The sequence below is a fragment of the Paroedura picta genome, chromosome 2 (genome assembly GCF_049243985.1).
Source record: "Paroedura picta isolate Pp20150507F chromosome 2, Ppicta_v3.0, whole genome shotgun sequence".
Classification (NCBI taxonomy): domain Eukaryota; kingdom Metazoa; phylum Chordata; class Lepidosauria; order Squamata; family Gekkonidae; genus Paroedura; species Paroedura picta.
Window position 1 is genome coordinate 114,991,816 of NC_135370.1, and position 19,861 is coordinate 115,011,676.

General features: G+C 43.9%; 2 protein-coding genes across 3 annotated transcripts in view; one reads left to right on the top strand and one right to left on the bottom strand.

Moving 5' to 3' along the window:
- The window catches only part of PRR5L (proline rich 5 like), a 275,462-nt gene that overhangs the window by 147,764 nt on the left and 107,837 nt on the right, over positions 1-19,861 (top strand). The gene's annotated exons all lie outside the window — the stretch shown is intronic.
- Positions 1,715-12,167, bottom strand: COMMD9 (COMM domain containing 9). 2 transcript variants are annotated; one of them, XM_077322195.1, is made up of 6 exons: positions 12,068-12,167; positions 11,216-11,341; positions 10,190-10,329; positions 8,356-8,390; positions 7,086-7,189; positions 1,715-3,279 (listed from the first exon to the last, which is right to left on the bottom strand). In XM_077322195.1, exons 1-6 carry the CDS (start codon positions 12,119-12,121, stop codon positions 3,133-3,135), a joined length of 606 nt encoding a protein of 201 aa, XP_077178310.1. In that variant the 5' UTR covers positions 12,122-12,167; the 3' UTR covers positions 1,715-3,132. The 2 variants fall into 2 exon arrangements, with proteins under 2 accessions (XP_077178310.1, XP_077178311.1); XM_077322196.1 differs by lacking the exon at positions 1,715-3,279 and adding an exon at positions 4,722-6,016 and having other exon boundaries at positions 12,068-12,151.

Below are 19,861 nucleotides of genomic sequence, written 5' to 3' on the forward strand. Positions count from 1 at the left end.
TGCTACATGGCCCTGTCCCCATCCCAAGCAGCTCTTTTCTCCAGGGGAACTGATCTCTGCAGTCTGAAGCAGAACTTTCATTCTGAAGCAGAACTTTCATTCTCCTGGTCCCACCTGGAGGTTGGCATCCCTGAACAGTGGCAGGGATGCCAGCCTTCAGCTGGAACCTCGAGATCCCACTTCTGGGGTTTGTCAAAGCCTGAAGAACATTTCAGGGGTTTCTCAATGGTAAAAAAGTTGAGAAAAGCTGACATAGAGGCAGTAATTGAGAAACCCTCTGTAAGTTCTTTGCCAACCAGTTTTCATGTTTGACTGTAACATACAATTGTTTATGATTTACTCTGATATTGAACTGAACTGAAGAATGCACTGACTAAAAGGTTTTCAGTTCTTTAAGCAAATTTTGCTATCAATATTTTCATTGCAGAAACTGAGAAATTTATGAATTATTTGATGTTTATTGTTATTAGCAATTACTGCCACCCAGCATTTCTTTGTATCCTAACTTACCATCCCAGGCGAGGAAGTTGGGGGTGACCATGGATGCCTCCCTAACGATGGAGGCACAGGTCCAGGCTTTTTTCCATCTTTGCCAGGCCCGGCTACTAGCACCCTACCTGTCCCCTGACCACCTAGCCACCGTGATCCATGTGACGGTCACCTCCATGCTAGATTTGTGTAACTCGCTCTACAAGGGCCTGCCCTTGTCCCAGAAATTGTATCTGGTACAGAATGCGGCTGCTAAGATCCTCACTGGAACACTTTGGAGGGCCCGTACCCAGCCCGTGCTGAGGCAGCTGTATTGGTTGCCAGTTGCAGCCAGGATCAAGTTCAAGGTTTTGGTTTTAACCCTCAAGTCCCGTATCTGAGGGACCACCTGTTGCCCTATGCCCCCCGCAGGGCTTTACGGTCTGTGGGTACTGACTTGGTGATTCCCAGCCCCAGAGAAGAATTCCTGGAGATTTCTAGGCTGCGGCTGGAGGCTGTTGACCTCTGGGTCAGGAATGTTCCTTGAGGTTTGGAGGCGGGGCTTCAGGAATCGAATGGTAGGCAGGGGCTTTTGCTCCTAGGAAGGCCACAATGCAGGTGTGCATCCTAGTGCCTGTTGTATTCCTGGGTACAATGGGCTTTGCCTCCAATACCTTGAATAAAACACTCTTGGCCTTAAAGGTGCCACTGGACCCAGACTTTGTTCTGCAGCTTCCCTAATGAATCTATTCTCTTTCTGAAGTAGTGTGATTTGCTGTGCAATATTTCCTTTCTGATGCCACATTACAGAAGTATATCTGTAATGCAGCAGCCAGAGTTCTCATGAGAACACCACAAAGAGCTCATATTCAGCCAGCAACTGCACTGAGGCAGTCGCACTGGCTCCTGGTTGACTTTGTATCCAGTTTAAGGTGTTGTTAGCAATATTTAGGATCATATGCAATCTGGGCCCAGCATGCTTGAAGGACTGCTTAACTGACTATACCCCCTGAAGAGCATTGTGCTTCCTGGCCCAGGGAGGGCCTGCAAAATGGAGCTCTTCTGCCAGGAATTCTGTTGAAGCCCATGAATGCCTGTAATAATACCATCCAGAACATCATTGGGCTCCCCTCTACAAGGAAATCCCCCCCCTCTGGAAACCTGGAAATTAGATCCAGAATTAGTTAGAATTCACCTCAACACCACCCCAAAATAATAAACACCATCAGCTGATTTTATTGTTCAATAGGCTTTAATGTTATATTTACCATGAAATGCTGTTTTTATGAATTGTTGTTTTCTTGAAGTATTGTAAACTGTCCTGAGGCAGCTATGCTGGAAGGGGCAGTGAATAAATCACATAAATTCCAAAATTTGATAAAGGCCAAATTAATTTTAAAAAATTTAAGGATGCATAGTTGTTCTGGAGAATTGGTGAAGGGTTCCCAGCTATGGAAAGTGCTAATCTGAGAGCCCGCTCATAGTTTAATAGTTTAGAGCAGGGATAGTCAAACCTGTGGTCCTCCAAATGTCCATGGACTACAATTCCCATGAGCCCCTGCCAGCGTTTGCAAATACTGGTAAGGGCTCATGGGAATTGTAGTCTATGGACATCTGGAGAACCACAGGTTGACTACCCCTGGCACAGCAGCATCTGGACCACACTACACCACATTCCTCACACATTCTGTTGCAAGGAAGCCCACTAATTCATTATTTTCACTTTCCACACAAAACCCATTGGCTAACAGCCAACTCTATTTGCAGTAAAATCCTTCTTTTCCTGATCTGGATAGATCTTTGGCAGCAAAAGGAAGCTTTGGAGCAAATTACAAACTGCAGCAAACACAACACAATGAGGAAGTGAATCTTCTCTTCACAAGGAATACATTTTAGGTCAGCCTGGTGCTGTTTCTTCCAAGGCATTCTTATAGACACAGTCTAACCCCTAGATGAGCAGTGGGTATACTTCGTGTCAAAACTGGTGGGGGAACTGAAATTATTTTATTGACTGTTATACTACTATGTTTCTACCCACCATAAGCTACACAGGGTGGGCTTATAAGAGTAAAGATTTGTTATTTATGCTTCTTTTGGAGGCTGGAACCTATTGGATCCATGTCTTGGTTGCAACAATGAGCAATTTTCATGTGCCCTAGACACTTTTTCCCTTCCACCTAAACTCATTTTTGCAAGGGCTCCTGAAAACCACTGATCTTGCACAAATGAGATTTGAGCACGAGTTGGACTACAAGGTATGCCCAAATCTCATTCATAGGATCAAAGCCAGAGTCACTGATAAATCACATTTTCTATAGTTCAACTTCCTCATTAGTAGAGCTGGGTTAACTCTCCTTGAAGAGATGCTGTATGGACACTACAAATTAGCATAATAAAGTAACTCAAATGGCCCTAGGAGTTTATATGCAAAGTAGAACACTGCCCACCTGAGCTTTGGTATCTGCAACTTGTTTACTGGACAGCAATGAGCACATCAGCAACTGAAATTATTGAACCTTAATCGCTACACCTAGTGGGTGACGGTTACTCAATAAAACTCTAAGAATTGCAGCTGCTCAAGGCCTTGTAAAAAATAAATCAGCCAGCTATTTCATGGCAAACTTATTTTCAAAGATGAAAAACATCTAGGAGAAAACAGTGTAATTAATAGAACAGATGACACAAAGAATCACAGAGTTGGAAGGGGTCATCTACTCCAACTCCCTGTATGTGTCCAGCTGCTGCTTGAAGACTGCCAGTGCAGCGAAGCTCACCACCTCCTTGGGCAGCATATTCCACCTCTTCTTGAGGCTGCAAAACGCATAACAACATTAGCCTTGTCTTTAGAGATGAGGTTCAGCAACTGGAGGGAACAAAAATTATTTCTTATCCAAACTAATAACAGTTTGAGAGTATGAATAATAGTTGTTTTGCTGGAAAACAGAGGAAGCTTTGTAACTAGCTAGAAATCAAAACCCTACGATAACCAAAAGCTAGTGCAGCTTTGTGGCTAAGAGGCTGAAGTGAGAAACTCTGGCTTCAAATCACCTGATGATCTCAGGAAACTCACTGTCTTAGCATTCCCTCCCTTGGCAGTGTGAGAATACAGATATTGTGATACAGCTATCCCACAGACTCCTTACAGTATGTTCTCCAGTCAACCTAAAAGCTATGTAAGTGCTAAGAATTGTTAATGTACGGGTGGTGATATTGTGGCAAGACTGAAAATAGGCAAATCACTGCAAATGTTTCAAACTATCAGGTTGAAACACCAAAATATTTCCAGGGATGTCTGCACTTCCAAATTACTCTTTAGTGCAGTGGTCCCCAACCCCCAGTCCCCAATTTTTCTGTACTTCCAAATTACTCTTTAGTGCTGTGGTCCCCGCCCCCCCCGCCCCCCCGATCCAAGGACCGGTACTGGTCTGTGGATCAGTCAGTACCGGGCCACGGCTCCTCCTTGTCCTCCTCCCCAGCTGCTGCCTCGAGGGCTGCCCTGCCCTGCCACTCTGCTGCTGGCTCACCTTTGGTGCTCTCCAGCGGCCGTCAAGGCTGGGGGCCCCCCTCGGCATGGCACTGCGCAGCTGCTGCTGGCAGCACCCCCCAGCGGGCGGCAAGAAGTCAGGGGCACCAGCAGGAAAGCAAGCGGAGCAGGGGCTCAGGCAGCAACGGCGGTGGCCCTTGGCAAAAGACTACCCCCACCCCGGGCCTCAGTAAAATTGTCAAGCGTTGACTGTTCCCCAGTGATAGAAAGGTTGAGGACCACTGCTTTAGTGCAATAGTATAAACCATTTAAAAGAAACCCTAGTAGCTACACTCTTAGGCAATAATACGAACTCTAGAAAACAAGCCTCTTTGTGGTAGAATATGCTTCCAAGTAGACACTGCATTGACAGAACAGGTTTGGCCATTAGGAAGAGTAGGGAGTGGGGCAGGAAGTGCAACCAAAGCAAATAAAAAGGGTGAAATGAGGGGTCCCAGTAGGAGGGATAAGGCAGTCCCAGCAGACTTCAGGAAGTCAAAATAGGAAGAATACCACTTCTGCAATTTTGAAGGAGAGGTTTAGTCCTTAGCTGGCCAACTCCAGAGCTAGAAACAAAGAGTTCACTACCGTGCCACTGAGAATGCAGCACACAAGGCTTCAAGGTGCAGCATATAGCAAGGAGATAAATTTTTCAGCAATATGATTGTAAAGAAGACAATAATTTCTCCCAAAGTGAATGGCGAATAGTTATGTAGGAGAAGGAAGCAAGTTTTCATATTAGATTCCTTTACTGCAAAGGAGGAGATGACAATTCAAGGTTCAAAGTGATTATTTCTTGACCTTAGAGAGGAAACAGGCAACCATCTCTAGTGATCACAAAACTAAACAGGAAGAGGAGAAAAGGTGCCTGTATCTACTTGATTTGCAGATTAAGCCTCAGAAATTTGGATCCATAGTCAGCCATGCTTATCTGGGTGGACTAGTAGCAATGGAGATGGAGTTGCTTGCAGAACCCTCTTCCTGAAAGAACCTTCACTTGGAAGGAAGATCCACTGAACTTTGTGGTACCAACTTTTTCTTCCCTGGTAGGTGTATTTTGGATTAGAGTGCCAAGATCCCAATGTGCCAGGCTTACCAGGACATAGTTTGATTACGTACAGAAGGCTTTGCTCATAACAGCACACAGATCAGCCAAGCTTAACCTATAGAAGATGGGAAAGGAGATCTGCACAAACATTAAGCACATGGGGAAGATACAGCAATGGGTAAGAGGCAAGGAATCCTATGAAACATACTGAAGGAAAACAATGCTAATCTTCATCTCTGATGGAACAAATAATGCAAAATGGTATTATTTTTTGGCGTTTCTTGGAGGGAGAAAAAATTTATTCAGAATATGAATCAAGTTCATTTTAAAAACTGGTTTGTAAGCACATGGCCTACTATTAGGACAACCACCAGTCGCCATTAGTCATTTCCTTTGATATAGGCAAGGATCTTACAGAACTTCTCCAATACAAAGGATGGCCAGCAAGTTCCCAGCTTATTCACCCCAAGCATTTTTTTTGGTAGTGAGTTGCAGCAGAATTCCTCCATCTCAAAAGCAGGTCCTCAATAAATAGGGAAGTCAGACTCATACTCAGCATACACTTTTCAAAAAGTCTGTTGAGACTGGAACGGAGCCTGTTAATGCTTTTAGTCCCCAATTCCAGAGCAAGAAGATATGGTCAGCTCTTACTGGCTGCTCCTCTTTCCATTACAATGTCAAGCTTCTTTAAGATGGTAGATAAGGTATGGTATAGATTAGCATCAGGAGACCATCCCAGGCATCAAACTGAGAATATGGAGCTTTTGCTTCTGAGTTGCCACCATCAAGTGAAAAAGAGTTCCTGTATCTGAAACTAGAACCTCCCATCTGGAGGACTACTTATTTGCAACAGCTGAAAGCTGGTCACGAATTCTCCCCAGACCATCAAGCATTGTATCCACTGTTTGCTTATTCAGCTCTATGGTCAATGCAGAGGTTGTGAGGTCATTCCCACATAAGGCAGCAGCTTCCTGAATCTGAAAGTAAACCAGAGCTTAGCATCAACCTGAAATCTTATCTTCCCAGCATTGTTTCTTCCATCTTCTACTGGACAGACATACATATTACATTGTATTCCACTGCCTCCTTCACCACAGTGCCTTCCTCCAGCTGAGGGAGACTTTCTCCAATGCATGAGGCCCTTCTGCTTGTGAAAGAGGGCCTTTGGCTTAAGTTGAGGGCCCCTCTAAGAAAAGCAACAAGATGCAATCTGCATTTCGTCATCTTGAAGAAGCACCAGCAGATTTCACCTGCAGGTTCGATTGCAAATGTTAAAACATTTGGGGGAGGTAGCTTTTGCCTCTTTTACATTGTCCCTGAATATAGCCATGCCTCAATAAGACTGACAAAATGTCAGGAAGAGGCCAACTAGCTGATTTCTCTTTTCCAGGCAAATAGTCCTGGTATACCTTCATTTTTGTCTGAAAATTGTTTTATAGTACAAGACAGAAGGTTCCTGTGCCTCAGTATTTTTAAAAGTTTTAAGCACTAGCCAATCATCACACCTATGTTTCCCAGCACAATAGACACACAAAACATGCAGGCATTCCCCCACTTCCTCCCCCCCCCCCCCGAGGTTAAGATGGAGCAAAGTGCCATAATCTTTTGAGTTTGCCGGTCCTGTAGTGCTTTTGAAAGTTACCCAAAAGGCTCAGAAAACGGAACCTGCTGCTTGCGCACCAATGAACATGAAGAGTTATACAACAGAACTGCACAGGTTTTGGCCCATCTACCTGAAAGCAATTTATCAGTTATGTCTCCCATGCATCTTTTTTTCATTCCCTTCCTTATGCTCACATGCAGCATTTTTATTATCTCAAGAAACAGCAAAAACAAGAGATTTATCACATCTCTGGTAAGTCAACCTATAAGGCAGCTGATGAGCTGTGATCAGCTTGGGGGATGACAAGTCAGGCAGGCAGGCTCTCTGAAGTCTCTGCAGGGGAAATTGTGTACTCTTGTGAACATAATCTTTGTATAGAGGACAGCAAAGTGCCCAGTTTTTTCTTTTTGTGAAGTCACAAGCACCTGGCCAACGGACAATACCTTCAGCTGTAGCAAGCAGGTGGGGACAGCCATTCTGCTGACGCTGTCTGAGGAGGTCTTGATGTCAACTCGCCAGTCCATATCAATCAGCCGAGGAAGGGAGACTATGGAATTAATGAAACACACCGAGGGCTGATTTTTACCTTCCAGAATGTCATTGTTAATGGAGAAATATAAAAGTACAGGTAAAAAAAAGAGACAGGAAGAATGAAAGACAAAGAATATATAGGACATAGTTGACTAGACCAAATAATTCAAATCCATCCAATTCTAACAGGATTCCTTCTCTTCACTTCCACTGTTGTGTTTTCTGCTCTAGTGCTTCCTGGAACAGCAGTTCTTTGTTTTACAAAGAGATTTGTTCTAGCTTAGTCAAAGGTTATTTCTGTGGAGTTTCCCCCCTTAATAACCCATCAATTTACCTTAATCTCTGACTAGTTAACCCCCCTACTTCCTACACTTAGCAAGCCTATGCCAATCCCTTTTTCATTTGCAAACTGTCCTCTCCTCTCTCCAACCTTTGGCCACCTTAATATGCACAGGTATTTATGTGTAACAGACTACATGCACCTCATAATGTACAACATATTATCTATGTATCTTTTTCACCGCTATACTCATAACAAGCATTAAAGATTGGAGGCAAGTCCCCATGGTGAAATAGGCAGGCAGACATCATCTCATAAAATACAATAGAGGAAGCAACCGCCACATAGGACACTTGACTTTTGAGATCACATTTGAAAAAATATAATGAGCAGAGAACAGTTCATTTCTCTAAGTTTAATATCACTTAGTAGGCCCCAAAACTGGCCTCAACCAGGACCAGGGCTGGTGGAACGCTCTACCAAGTGAGATCAGGGCCCTGTGGGACTCTAACCAGTTCTGCAGGACCTGCAAGACAGAGCTGTTCCGCCAGGCCCATAGTTGAGGCCAGGGTAAGAAGATGCTGGTCTCCCTGCCTGACGATCAACCAAACCCTTCAAGCACTGACTAGCCCCACCCCCCTGGTAAGATTACAATTTGTAAAGAGGTGGTGACTTTTAAAATGGCATTAAAACCTAAACTTAAATTTATAATTTGATTAATGCTTTATTTATATTATATAAATATGTAATTTATTTCAATTTATTGTTTTAAAATCTGGTGTGATCCGACCTGAGCTGACCAGGGAAAGGCAGAATACAAAAATAAAATAAAATAATAATATTAAATAAATGTGGGAATAATCATTACTAAAGAAACAGAGAGATAGCCATCTGTTACTTACTCTGACTGGCTTGTACTTCATTTCTCCAGGCAGATCTGAGAAAAGAGAAACAAAGCACAGAATAGTAGTGCTTATGGTACACAATGAAGTAGTAGTAGAGTCCAGAACTGGAGTCAGGCAAACAATTGTTTCTTAAACTATTGTTTTGTAACTCCAGTGACTGAAGGAGTCCACAAGTGTTCTCCATACCACTACAGGTAGTTGGATTTGCCCATTTCCATCATAATCCAATTTACACTGCAGTGTTTCCATCAACCTGGTTCTTCTTGATTGCCCCCACTTTGTAGCAGCCAAAGTAGCTGCTCAAGGAATGGGGGAACATAGAAAGCATTTTTGAACTGCATCATGTAATACCACCCTTCTCTGATCACCTAAGGTGAAATAGCCTCTAACAAAAATGAATGAATAGGAGCTTCATCCTCCCCCTACAAGGCTACTTAAACATGTTTAATTGTCATGGTTTGTCCCTGTGGCCCAGTCTAGGCATCTTTTTTGCAACATAAGAATTTTGTTGCAATCATTCATTCACTGAGCCTCCATTCCAACATATCTTTACGCAGAAGAAACCAGAAATATTAACATATTTGTGTTTAAAGAACTGCAGTCATTTACTAAGGCTGCAATTTAGAGATGACAAACATGAATATCTAGAACTACCTTACACTGAACCAGACCCTTGGTCCATCAAAGTCAGGATCTGTCTACTCAGACTGGCAGCAGCTCTCCAGGGTCCCAGGCAGAGGCCTTCCACATCACCTGGCCATTTCAACTGGCGATACTAGGGACAGAAACCGGAACCTTCTGCATGCCAAGCAGGTGCTCTGTCACTGAGCAACAGTCCCTCCCCATCTTGTACTTCAGATTTTCAAAGGCATGTTTTATTTTATTTATGTCCCACCTTTCTCCTTAAAGGTAAAGGTATCTCCTGTGCAAGCACCGAGTCATGTCTGACCCTTGGGGTGATGTCCTCCAGCGTTTTCATGGCAGACTCAATCCAAGGTGGCCTTGCTAGTACCTTCCCCAGTCATTACCGTTTTGCCCCCCAGCAAGCTGGGTACTCATTTTACTGACCTCGGAAGGATGGAATGCTGAGTCAACCTTGAGCTGGCTGCTGGGATCAAACTCCCAACCTCATGGGCAGAGCTTCAGACAGCATTTCTGCCGCTTACCACTCTGCGCCACAAGAGGCTCCTTTCTCCTTACCTCCATTTGATTCCCCAAACTACCTTAAGAGGAGGATTAAGCTAAGAGTGTGCAGCTGGCCCAAGGTCAACCCAGCAGGCTTCCATAGCAGAACAGGGGCCTGAGCCTCAGTCTTCCAGACCCTAGCCTAGCACTCAAACCACTACGTAACACTGGCTCTGACAGTTGTGTTTGACTGAGTTTCTATAGTTAAGTTTTTAACACTGAGAAAAAGCTGCCACACATCCAGAAACGAATGCTGAAAATCCCAGTTCTACACCCTGAGCAGAGGGTTCTACAATATACTGATTACCCAATAAGAATGCCACCGTGCTTGTAAAACATCACAAATATAAACCCAAATGCAGCCAGAACCACTTTGGAAAGGGGGGAGGGTTTCTAGAAAACAGCACTTTCCTGCATTCTGTTTTCTATTTGTATCAGACTCCTGCTTCCAGAGGAGGCAACCTTAGCAGCCGAGCTATAAGTTAAGCACAATTTATCTACCTATAAACCTCCTCAGTCTCAGCTACAATTTGCAAACCTTGAGTTTTCCATTCAGACACCCCCAGGGATGCTTCTTTAATCATGATTTGGCCTGATATCCAAGTCAGAACCTTGCTTTATTCAATACCATAAAGAGGACACTTACAAGTTTTCCAGGATTATTTTAGTCAGAAGGTTTTTAAGGTTCTGGTGAAAGCCTTCCGGAAAGAGGGAGAGAATTTCTTCTGGGGAGGTGAGGCCTCGGTGCACAACATGCCTTGAAAGGTTGTGCAAGGAACAGATCAACTGTAGGAAGAATAAGGAATAGAAATACAGAATTCAAGGTTTCTTATCATTGTCACATAGGAGATCAGTTATTTTATTTTTTTATTTAGATTTTCATACCGCCCTTCCCTACGGCTCTGGGTGGTTTACATAAAACATTTTGGAACATTTACACAGAACACTATCAATATAACAATAACATACCAACTAGAACAACTAGGAAGGTATTTAAACAATAACTTTGACACTCCCTTGGTAGGTTCGACATCAGTCTGTGGGGGACAGGGAACCTGTAGATGTTATGGGTCAGTCGGCCTCAAGCAATTGCCTGGTGGAAGAGCTCCCTTTTGCAGGCCCTGCGGAATTGTGGAAGTTCCGGTAGGGGTCCTGATCTCTTCAGGGAGCTCATTCCACCAGGTGGGGGCCAGGACCGAAAAGGCCCTGGTCCTTGTTGAGGTCCGACATGCCTCTCTGGGGCCAGGGATCCACAGCCTGTTGGAAGTGGCTGAGCATAGAAGTCTTCTGGGGGTACAGGTAGGGAGGCGGTCTCTCATATACACTGGGCCCAGACCATGTATGGCCTTAGAGGTGATTACCAAAACCTTAAGCTTAATCCAACTGGAATTCAACTGGGAGCCAGCCGAGTTCTTAAGAGTACCGGCCAAATTCATGGAATCTTCTCTTACCTTCTACATAACAGCATCAGGTCTGGCCCTTGTTAGTTAGGTTCTGGTTCTTTGATGATCCTGCTTTCTTTAACCTGAAGCTTTACTCTCTGACCTTTTTCCTGCAGTAAAACTAGATATTCTACACTTCCTGGATTTTGATGTCTGTTCTTCAATTCCAACCACAGCCCTAGTGCCCAGGACCTAGCATGGTTAATCCTGAAATGACATGTAATACTCACCTGCTTAGCTTCATCTGATGCAACTGAGAGTGTGGAACAGGTATCCTCAATCAGTTTCTCTGAACCGCCAGCTGAACTCAGAAAGCACTCTTGGCATAGGTGCCGAACCTCATCTTTTTTCGAAGCCTGTCAAAAGGAAGCACTATGACCCTTTCCAAAACATAGGGTGGGGTGGCAGTGAGACATTTCAGGCAGATTAAACAAAAACATGAAGGATAAGCTTATTAATGTGAAATAAGGAATAACAATAAACTAGAACTTCCATGTGAAGTATATCTCTGTATATCTCTGGACATACAAAGAAAGAGAAAGTCACCACTCTCATATCTTACTTTGATTTTTAATGCTATTTGATTTACAGACATATTATGGTTAGTACACATAAGAAAAGAATAAAAGCTAATACACTCCTTAAGGGTTATTTTGCTTTGCATTCTTGCACTATTAAGGTTTCATGTAAAAGGGCTACCAAATGAACTACCCCTGCTGGGCACTTATGGAAATCCATTTTAACAAATTCTCAAATAAAAAAAACGCTAATTAAAATAAATCAAAGTTTAATTAGAACAACAGGATTTTTAAAAAACGTCTAGCAGATAACCATCTTTGAGGTTTAAGCTCAATTTTTACCTAATTCGCTCATTGTGAGAGCTAAATGTCATTCGGGGTTCCTCACAACACTGTTATGACGACGTGTCTTTTCAAAATGCAGTACTTCACAAATTAACGGTGCTACAAATATAATACAATTAAGAATTGTATCCCAATCCCAGAGCAGCAGCCCACTGCAATCAGCAAAGCCAGGAGACTGCTTGACACAAACAATATTATCCCAAGAGCTGTACCACCTACTTTGAGTAAAATCTGAAGCGCAGCAAACTGCTCTTCGCTCGGCGCGGCAGCCATCTTCCTCCGGTCACGTGATCAGCACTGGCCCTATCGAAAGGGAAGAGACCCAATTTGTGCCTTCTCGGCATCATGGGAGCTGTAGTCCTACGGTAACCTAATGACGGAAGTAGAGTGCGGATGCTTTAAGTGTTTGTTTCACGAAGGAACTCAGTGAAAACCCTTCCTTCCAGTGCGCGTTTCACAAGACTCGTCTACGATTATAGCAAAAAACAGATGGGATGGAGAGTGCCCCGTTTCTAAGTAACTGTTGGTCGGAATCTATAGAAATGCAGCGTTCATAGGGTCTGCCTAGCTTTCCCGACCGATACCCAGGAAACAATAATATCCCCCATGTTAAAGTTTATTTGTGTGTTTTAGTGGGGATTAATTTAGCAATCAAGATTTTTTTTAAAGGATAAAACGAGGTAGTGTGTTGTGCGGCGGGCGTGCTTCCCTTCACCCTGATGGCTGCAATGGAGCTAGGAGATTGTACAGTCTGACCCCACACATATCCCCCAGTGGTCAGTGAGCCTTATAAGGGGACGTACTAAAACTAGGGACAGCAATTTCCCATTGACAATACATGATTGTCCATAAAGAATACATAGGGAAAATGATTGCCCATAGGGAAAAATGGAAAGCAAGCCTGCCCATACGAAACAAGGCAAAGGACGCCTGCTCATGGGGAATATTGGAAAGCTTCCCTGAGGAAATCTGAGGAAGAGTGCTTGCACTCAAAAGCTCATGCTTTGAATACATTTTTGTTGGTCTTAAAGGTGCCACTGGACTCTGATTTTGTTTTGTTGTGCTGCTTCAGACCAACACGGCTACCCACTTGAATCTGCCCATAAGGAATAATGGTATGCATGCCTGCCTATAGGGAATAATGGAAAGCACGCCTGCCCATAGGAAACAAGGAAAAGCATGCCTGCCCATAGGGATTAATGTAAAGCACACCTGCCCATAGGAAACAAGGAAAAGCACGCCTGCCCATAGGGAATAATGGAAAGCCCGCCTGCCCATAGGACAAGGCAAAGCATTCCTGCTCATAGGGAATAATGGAAAGCAAGCCTGCCCATAGGAAGCAAGGCAAAACATGCCTTCTTATGGGGAATAATTGAAAGCACGCCTGCCTATAGGGAATAATAGAAAGCATGCCTGACCATAGTAAACAAGGCAAAATACGCCTGCCCATAGGGATTACTGGAAAGCACGCCTGCCCCTAGGGAATAATGGAAAGCACGCCTGCCCCTAGGGATGAATGGAAAGTACACCTGCCCATAGGGAATAATGGGAAGCACGGCAAAGCACGCCTTCCCATACGGAATAATGGAATGCACACTTGCCCTTAAGCGGTAACAATCATCATACTTTGGAATAGGACATAAGTGCTAATAAGGTTGCTTATTGTAGTAGAGTTGAATATGTGTTTTTATTGATGATGAAATCAAGGAATTGAAAGTCTTGAACAATTTGAAGTTATTGTTCCTTATTGTCAGCCTTTCAGTTGATACATTTCCCAGTAGTCACTACTTTTGTCTTCTTGATGCTCAGCTGTAGTTATGCTTTGGTGATCTCTGCACTGATTTCAAATCTTCAGTGGTTTCTTACAATAGTGTGGTATCATCAGCATATATGACTAGTTTCTTCCACCAACTTTCTATGTAATCCAATTTTCCTTCATATAATCTGCATATAGATTGAAGAGATAAAGATATAAAATACATCCTTGTTTGACATCTTTGCCAATACCATTTTGTTTCTCCCTATTCTGAACTAACTGTAGCCTCTTGTCAAGAGTACAGGATGCTCATTAAAACAATCAGATGCTGTGGCACATCTATTTCCTTTAAAACCAATCACAGCTTTTCATGATCAACATATCAAAAATTCTGCTGCCATCTCTGATTTACTGATTTCTTCTGAAATGTTCCAGCATCTAGTGTATATTTGTAGTATAATCTCTAGTTCCTTTTCATTTTCTGAATCCAGCATGAACATCTGTCATTCCTTGTATATAGGTTCTTTGTTGAAAGATTTTGAGCATCTCTTTACTTGTGTGAGAAATTATTGCAATGTTCCAATAGTTGCTGCAGTCTTTGATGTCTCCTTTTATGAATTTGAATATATGTTGACTGTTTCCGTGGTTTTTTCCCCGTGTTCATTATGGAAACCATCAGTTTCCTGAATGCTCTGCGGAATCCCATGACTTACGATGACTCATTAGATGAGCTGGTTGATGACTGGCATAACTGGCTGTTGACAGCAATATATGAGATTGTGCCCTAATACCCTCTCTACCCCCATCTCAAGCAAGTGCCCCAGCACACTGGGAAGTTATGAATGAATAAGTAAGATCTGAGATGGATAGAGCGATTTTGGAGGAAGACTCATGATGAAGCTTCAAGAACATCTTAAAATAAGCTTATGAGGACCTATGAGGTGGCAGTGATGGTCATGAAAAGAGAGTTCTCTGCAACCTCCATTGCATCTGCAAGCTCATGTCCAGTACAATCCTTATCCATGTATCCTCTATGTATTTGTGAAACAGCCTGGGGGGTGGAACGTGTCCGGCTGTCCAAGTTGGAATAGCCAACAACACTGGCTGCACCCTGATTGGCCCTGTCCCTACTGCTCCCTCCCTCACTCCCTGGACGCTAGCCAAATTCCTCTCAGAGGCGCCAGAGACAGAGAGAGACACACAGAGCCTTGCCAGACTGAACATGAGCCCTCATTCCCTCCTAACGCTCCTGCTGCAAGGGAGTCAGAGAGAGAGAGAAAGAGAGAGCAGGCACAAACTGCACACCAGCCCTTCTTCCCTCCTACAAACCAGCCTAATTACCTGCTATGCCTTCTGTTGGGAGGCACACCAGGACACAGAGGGAGAGGGTGAGAGAGAGACACAGAGAGAGATCTGCACCTCCTGGTGTCCCCTGGGTCCTAGTGCCCATTACATTCCTGCTTGCAATGGGCTTTCTTGCTAGTTGTTTAGGATAATTCAGTGTCATTGGCATATTGATGGCAACCCAGCCTAAATCTCTGCACTAGTTGAGCAAGAGGGTGCATAAAGATATTGAATAAGATTGGAGAAGAGAACTGGAGAGGGAATCTTGATCCTTGGTCACAACCTTCCCCCCACAATAGTTAATACAGAAAGAGAACTCAAGGCCCCTTGATCATCTTTGGAGGTGTGTTTTGAAAGCTTTTGGTGCCTCAAGCAAACTGAGATTCATAGGTTGCTAGCATCAGTGAGGACAACCATTTGCCCCCTTGCCCCTCATAGTTTGTGGAAGCATGCAGTTGGAGGACCTCTCCAGGTGATACTAAACTTGTCTGTTATGTTGGGGACTTTCCCCGGTGGTCTAAAGCAGGGGTAGTCAACCTGTGTTCCTCCAGATGTCCATGGACTACAATTTCCATGAGCCCTTGCCAGAATTTGCTCTCAGGGGTTCATGGGAATTGTAGTCCATGGACATCTGGAGGACCACAGATTGACTACCCCTGGTCTAAAGGAGGCAGCAGTTAAGCCTTTGCTGAAGAAACCATCTCTGGATCTGTGGGGCCCTGCCAGTTATCACCCCAACTTGCAACATGTGTTTTTGAGAAAGGTGGTTGAACTGCTAGCCATGGATCAGTTGCTAGCATACCTAGAGGAAGCTTCAGTCCTGGGTGGAGTCTGCACAGAACTTTTATTCCAATCCCAGATCAATTCAGTCCCGCCATCTACACTGAATGCGATTTCGATTTTGATTTTGTCCGATTTAAATTTTCCCTCTGCAACAAGCATGATTGAACCCCTGGCTGAGAAAGCCTGCTGCAGATCATGAGATTTTTGCTTGCTGCCTCATTGATGCTGGGATATGGGGGACAGCATTGAAATGGCTTTCAACACGGTTGAAGACAGAGGGAAGCTATTGAGGGGGAACAATCTTGCTACTTTAGTCTCTGGTTTGGGAATCTACATGGTGTGATTCTCTCCTCAGTGTTCTTGAACATCTCTATGGATGCTCTAGCCCAGCTGGTTTGGGGATACAGGCTTGGGTGACATCAGTATGCAGATGACACCCAGCTCTGTCTGTGGATGAGTAGCCTGCACAACCCCTGTGTCGTTGACTGGGTGTCTAGAGGCTGTGACAGAATGGCTCAGACAAAGTTTCCTGAAATTGTACCCTTCTGAAGTCTTCTGGCTTGGAAGGAAAGGGCCTGATGAGGAATTCTGCCTTCCCAGTTTGGACAGGGTGCATCTTACTACTGTACAGATTGTCAGGAATCTAGGAGTGACCATGGATTCCTCTGGGTCACAAAAGTAACTTGGCTGAAGTTTTTCCATAGTTGCCAAGTAAAACTACTATCTGGCCCAGGAACAAATGGCCACCAGGATCTATGTGATGGTCAACTCCAGACTAGACTTCTGTAACTTGCTCTAGGCTGTTAACCTTATCCCTGATCTGGAAAATGCAATTGGTGCAAATTGCATTAGCCCAGGTTCTGAGTATGATCCCTTGGAGGGTTCAATTCCAACCTGTCCTCCGGCAACTGCACTTGTTACCAATTGTATTCTGGGTCAAGTTTAAGGTGCTCTTTTTAACCTTAAAGGCCATGCACAGCCCAGGCTCTGTGTAACTATGGAACTGCCTAACCGAAGATGTCCGTCGAAGGGCCTTGCACTCAACCAGTAAAAGCAGGCCAGTGGTTCTCAACCTCAGAGAAATTTGACTGACCTCAATCACAGCAAGGGACTTTTCAGCTTTGGATCCTGCCTGGTGGAATCAGCTCCCTGGCGGATGAGATCCGTGGGGACTGCAAAAAAGAAAAGAGTTCTTTCACCAGGCCTATGGTTGAGTCCAATAAAACATAAAAACATCAACATTACATTGTCCTCCCTCCAGTATCACACCCCCACACTGGGTTCAGGGTTCTACACCCATGGGCTAAATTTTGATAATTGATTTTTGAATTATTTAAACTGTATTTCAATTTATTGCCTATGAGCAATCATGTATTGTCTATGGGCAGTTGCCGTCCTTAGTTTTAGTACGTCCCCGTAATTTGTATGTGTGAGTGAGCCATCATACCTCTTAACATCAAATCTACCACAGGAGACTTACAGGATATTAGTGCTATACTAATATAGAAACTCAAAACTTTGCATTGCCATTTAAGTTAGATATGAGTAGTTAACAATGTACAAACAAATGTACAAACAAACAAATCCACAACTGTATAAAAAGACTGAGAACTGGTGTTATCTGGCAGGTCTTTGGACTGCTTTACTCAGGACAGTCTGACTTGTTCCTGCTCGGAAATGGTTTGTGGATAGTCTTTCCTTTTATGTTTTCTCTCTTTGTATTTCTAAAATTAATTGAGGATGCAAATATTTTATTTTCAGTTTTATCTCTTGGTAAAATTGGTCCTATCTAGTCCTTTTAGTACATTAGTACATAAACACTGCCATCCTAAGAAGAGTTACACTCTTCCAAATCATTTGAAGTCCATGAACTTAGAACAGTACAGATGGGAGACCTTTCTCTGAAAGTCCCTACTAATCAAAAGCTGCATATAAATCCAGTAAGGACAACAGAGGCCTTTGCCTACATTTTACATAGTCTAAATAAATCTAAATAAACAAGATAAAAATAAAGTGTCAGCCTCTGCCTCTAGGTACTAAAAAGTCAGAGTTCATTTCAGACTTAGGTGTTGTTGAATAAAGCAGTGGAGAAGCTACAGTTAGTAGGAAGCTGCATCCTTGTTCTCTTTCCCTGGTTTGTATCTGAAAAATTTGAAAAGAATTGCTGGAACTCCACAGATCATCATCATTAAACATAATGACAACTCACTCCCTACCTGGTTGGCCCTCCCTGAGGTTGTTCCACCTATATAGAAAGAGCACTTTGCCAATGAGGGCCAATCAGTTCAAACTGCACTCTGCCAATGAGGGCCAATCAGCTCAAACTGCATGCAGGCAATCCCCTACCTGATTAGCCCTCCCTGGGAGTGTGCTGCTAATAGGGAGAGAGTACTCTGCCAATGATGGCCAATGATCTCAAATTGCATGCAGACAATTTACTCCCTACCTGATTGGTCCCCTCAGAAATATTCTCCCAATAGAAGGTAGGAGATGGTTCTCAGCTAGAATTGATCCACCCTGGTAGTATAATCCCAATCAAGAGGGATCAGCTCTCTGCCTCCAACTTCCTGTCGGTTTCAGAAGTTCGATGGGTAGAAGGGGAGGAACAGAGCATGCCCTCTGGCCAGTAAGTTGCCCTGGGCTCTTTCAACTCAGAGGAGATGGGGGAAAGCAAGCTGTCTCCTGTGTGCCTTCTGGTGGGAGAGGATGTGGGCTCAGTAACAGCTCCCTGTTAATCCTCTGGGACCCAGGGCAGCCAGGAAAAGCCTCTGCTCTGGGAATGTTTATTCATGAGTAAGTCATGTGAGGTTTGCAATTTGCTGTCTGAGAAGGGTGGAATGCTTTGGGGGTAACCATCACAGGCAATTGCAGCAGGGAAATTAATGCTGATGTGGGTGGGACTGGGAAGATGTAGACTTTCCCTTTCAATATGGATACCACCTTGGTCTTTCTAACTATTAACGGGGCAAAGAAATGCCATGAGGTCATGTGGATGGGGGAGAGACACTGTTTTCCAGTAGTACCTTCCAAGTAGAAGAGTTGGTTTTTATACCCTGCTTTTCTTTGCCCAAAGGAGTCTCAGAATGGCTTAGAATAGCCTTCCCATCCGTTCCGTACAACAGACACTCTGTGAGGTAGGTGAGGCTGAGAGAGCGCTGAGTGAAACTAGTCAGTGAGAACAGTTTCTAACAGGACTGTGACTAGCCCAAGGTCACCCAGCATGTGAAGGAGAAGGGAATCAAATCCAGCTTGCCACATTAGAAGCTGCTGCTCTTAACCACTACACCAAGCTGTACAAATTGCCATTGCTTGAAAGAGATGTAGCTAGAGCACAGGCAGAAGCAGCTGTTGCAGGAGGATGGTGCTCACTGACTGCTATGGAATTCTTTCCCTTTAAATATTGACCTTTTAGCCATGGTTTCTCAAAGCAATCCAAGGTGGGAGACACGCAGGTCTTTCCTACATGAAAAGGTGATTCTGTGATTAATAAGGTTTGCTATTTGAGTAGGAAGGAATGCTTTTTTTCTTCTGTATTCTCTCTGTATGTTTATCTGTCGAAGGGATTGCTACACAGCCCACCCCCACCCCCCATCCCAAGCAGCCCTTTCCTCCAGGGGAACTGATCTCTGTAGTCTGGAAAGGAGCTTTCATATTAGGGATTCTCCAGGTCCCACCTAGAGGTTGGCATCCCTGGAGATCCCACTTCTGGGGTTTGTTAAAGCCTGAAGAATATTTCAGAGTAAAACATTTCAATGGTAAAAAGTTGAGAAAAGCTGTCATAGAGGCGGAACTAAAAGTGAGGCCTGGCCCAAGGAGAGCTGGGATACTACTTAATGTCCACAGGGATGTTTAGAGAAGCTACCAATATTCCCTTTTGCTAAATTACAATGTGAAGCCCCTAGTTTCTCCATTTCTACAAATCTAAACATCCTGCTCTTCCTGTTCATCACCTTTAACACTAGTTGTAAGGTACAGAGGGTATTGTGTTAAAAGTATTTCTCGCAATTGTACATGTCCAGCATTTATCATAACAATTTGCCTACTGAGGAAGACCCCTCGGGGTTGAAATGTGTTTGATCCATTCTATGTTGGTCTATTCTAGTGATCCCCAACCTGTGGGCCACGGACCA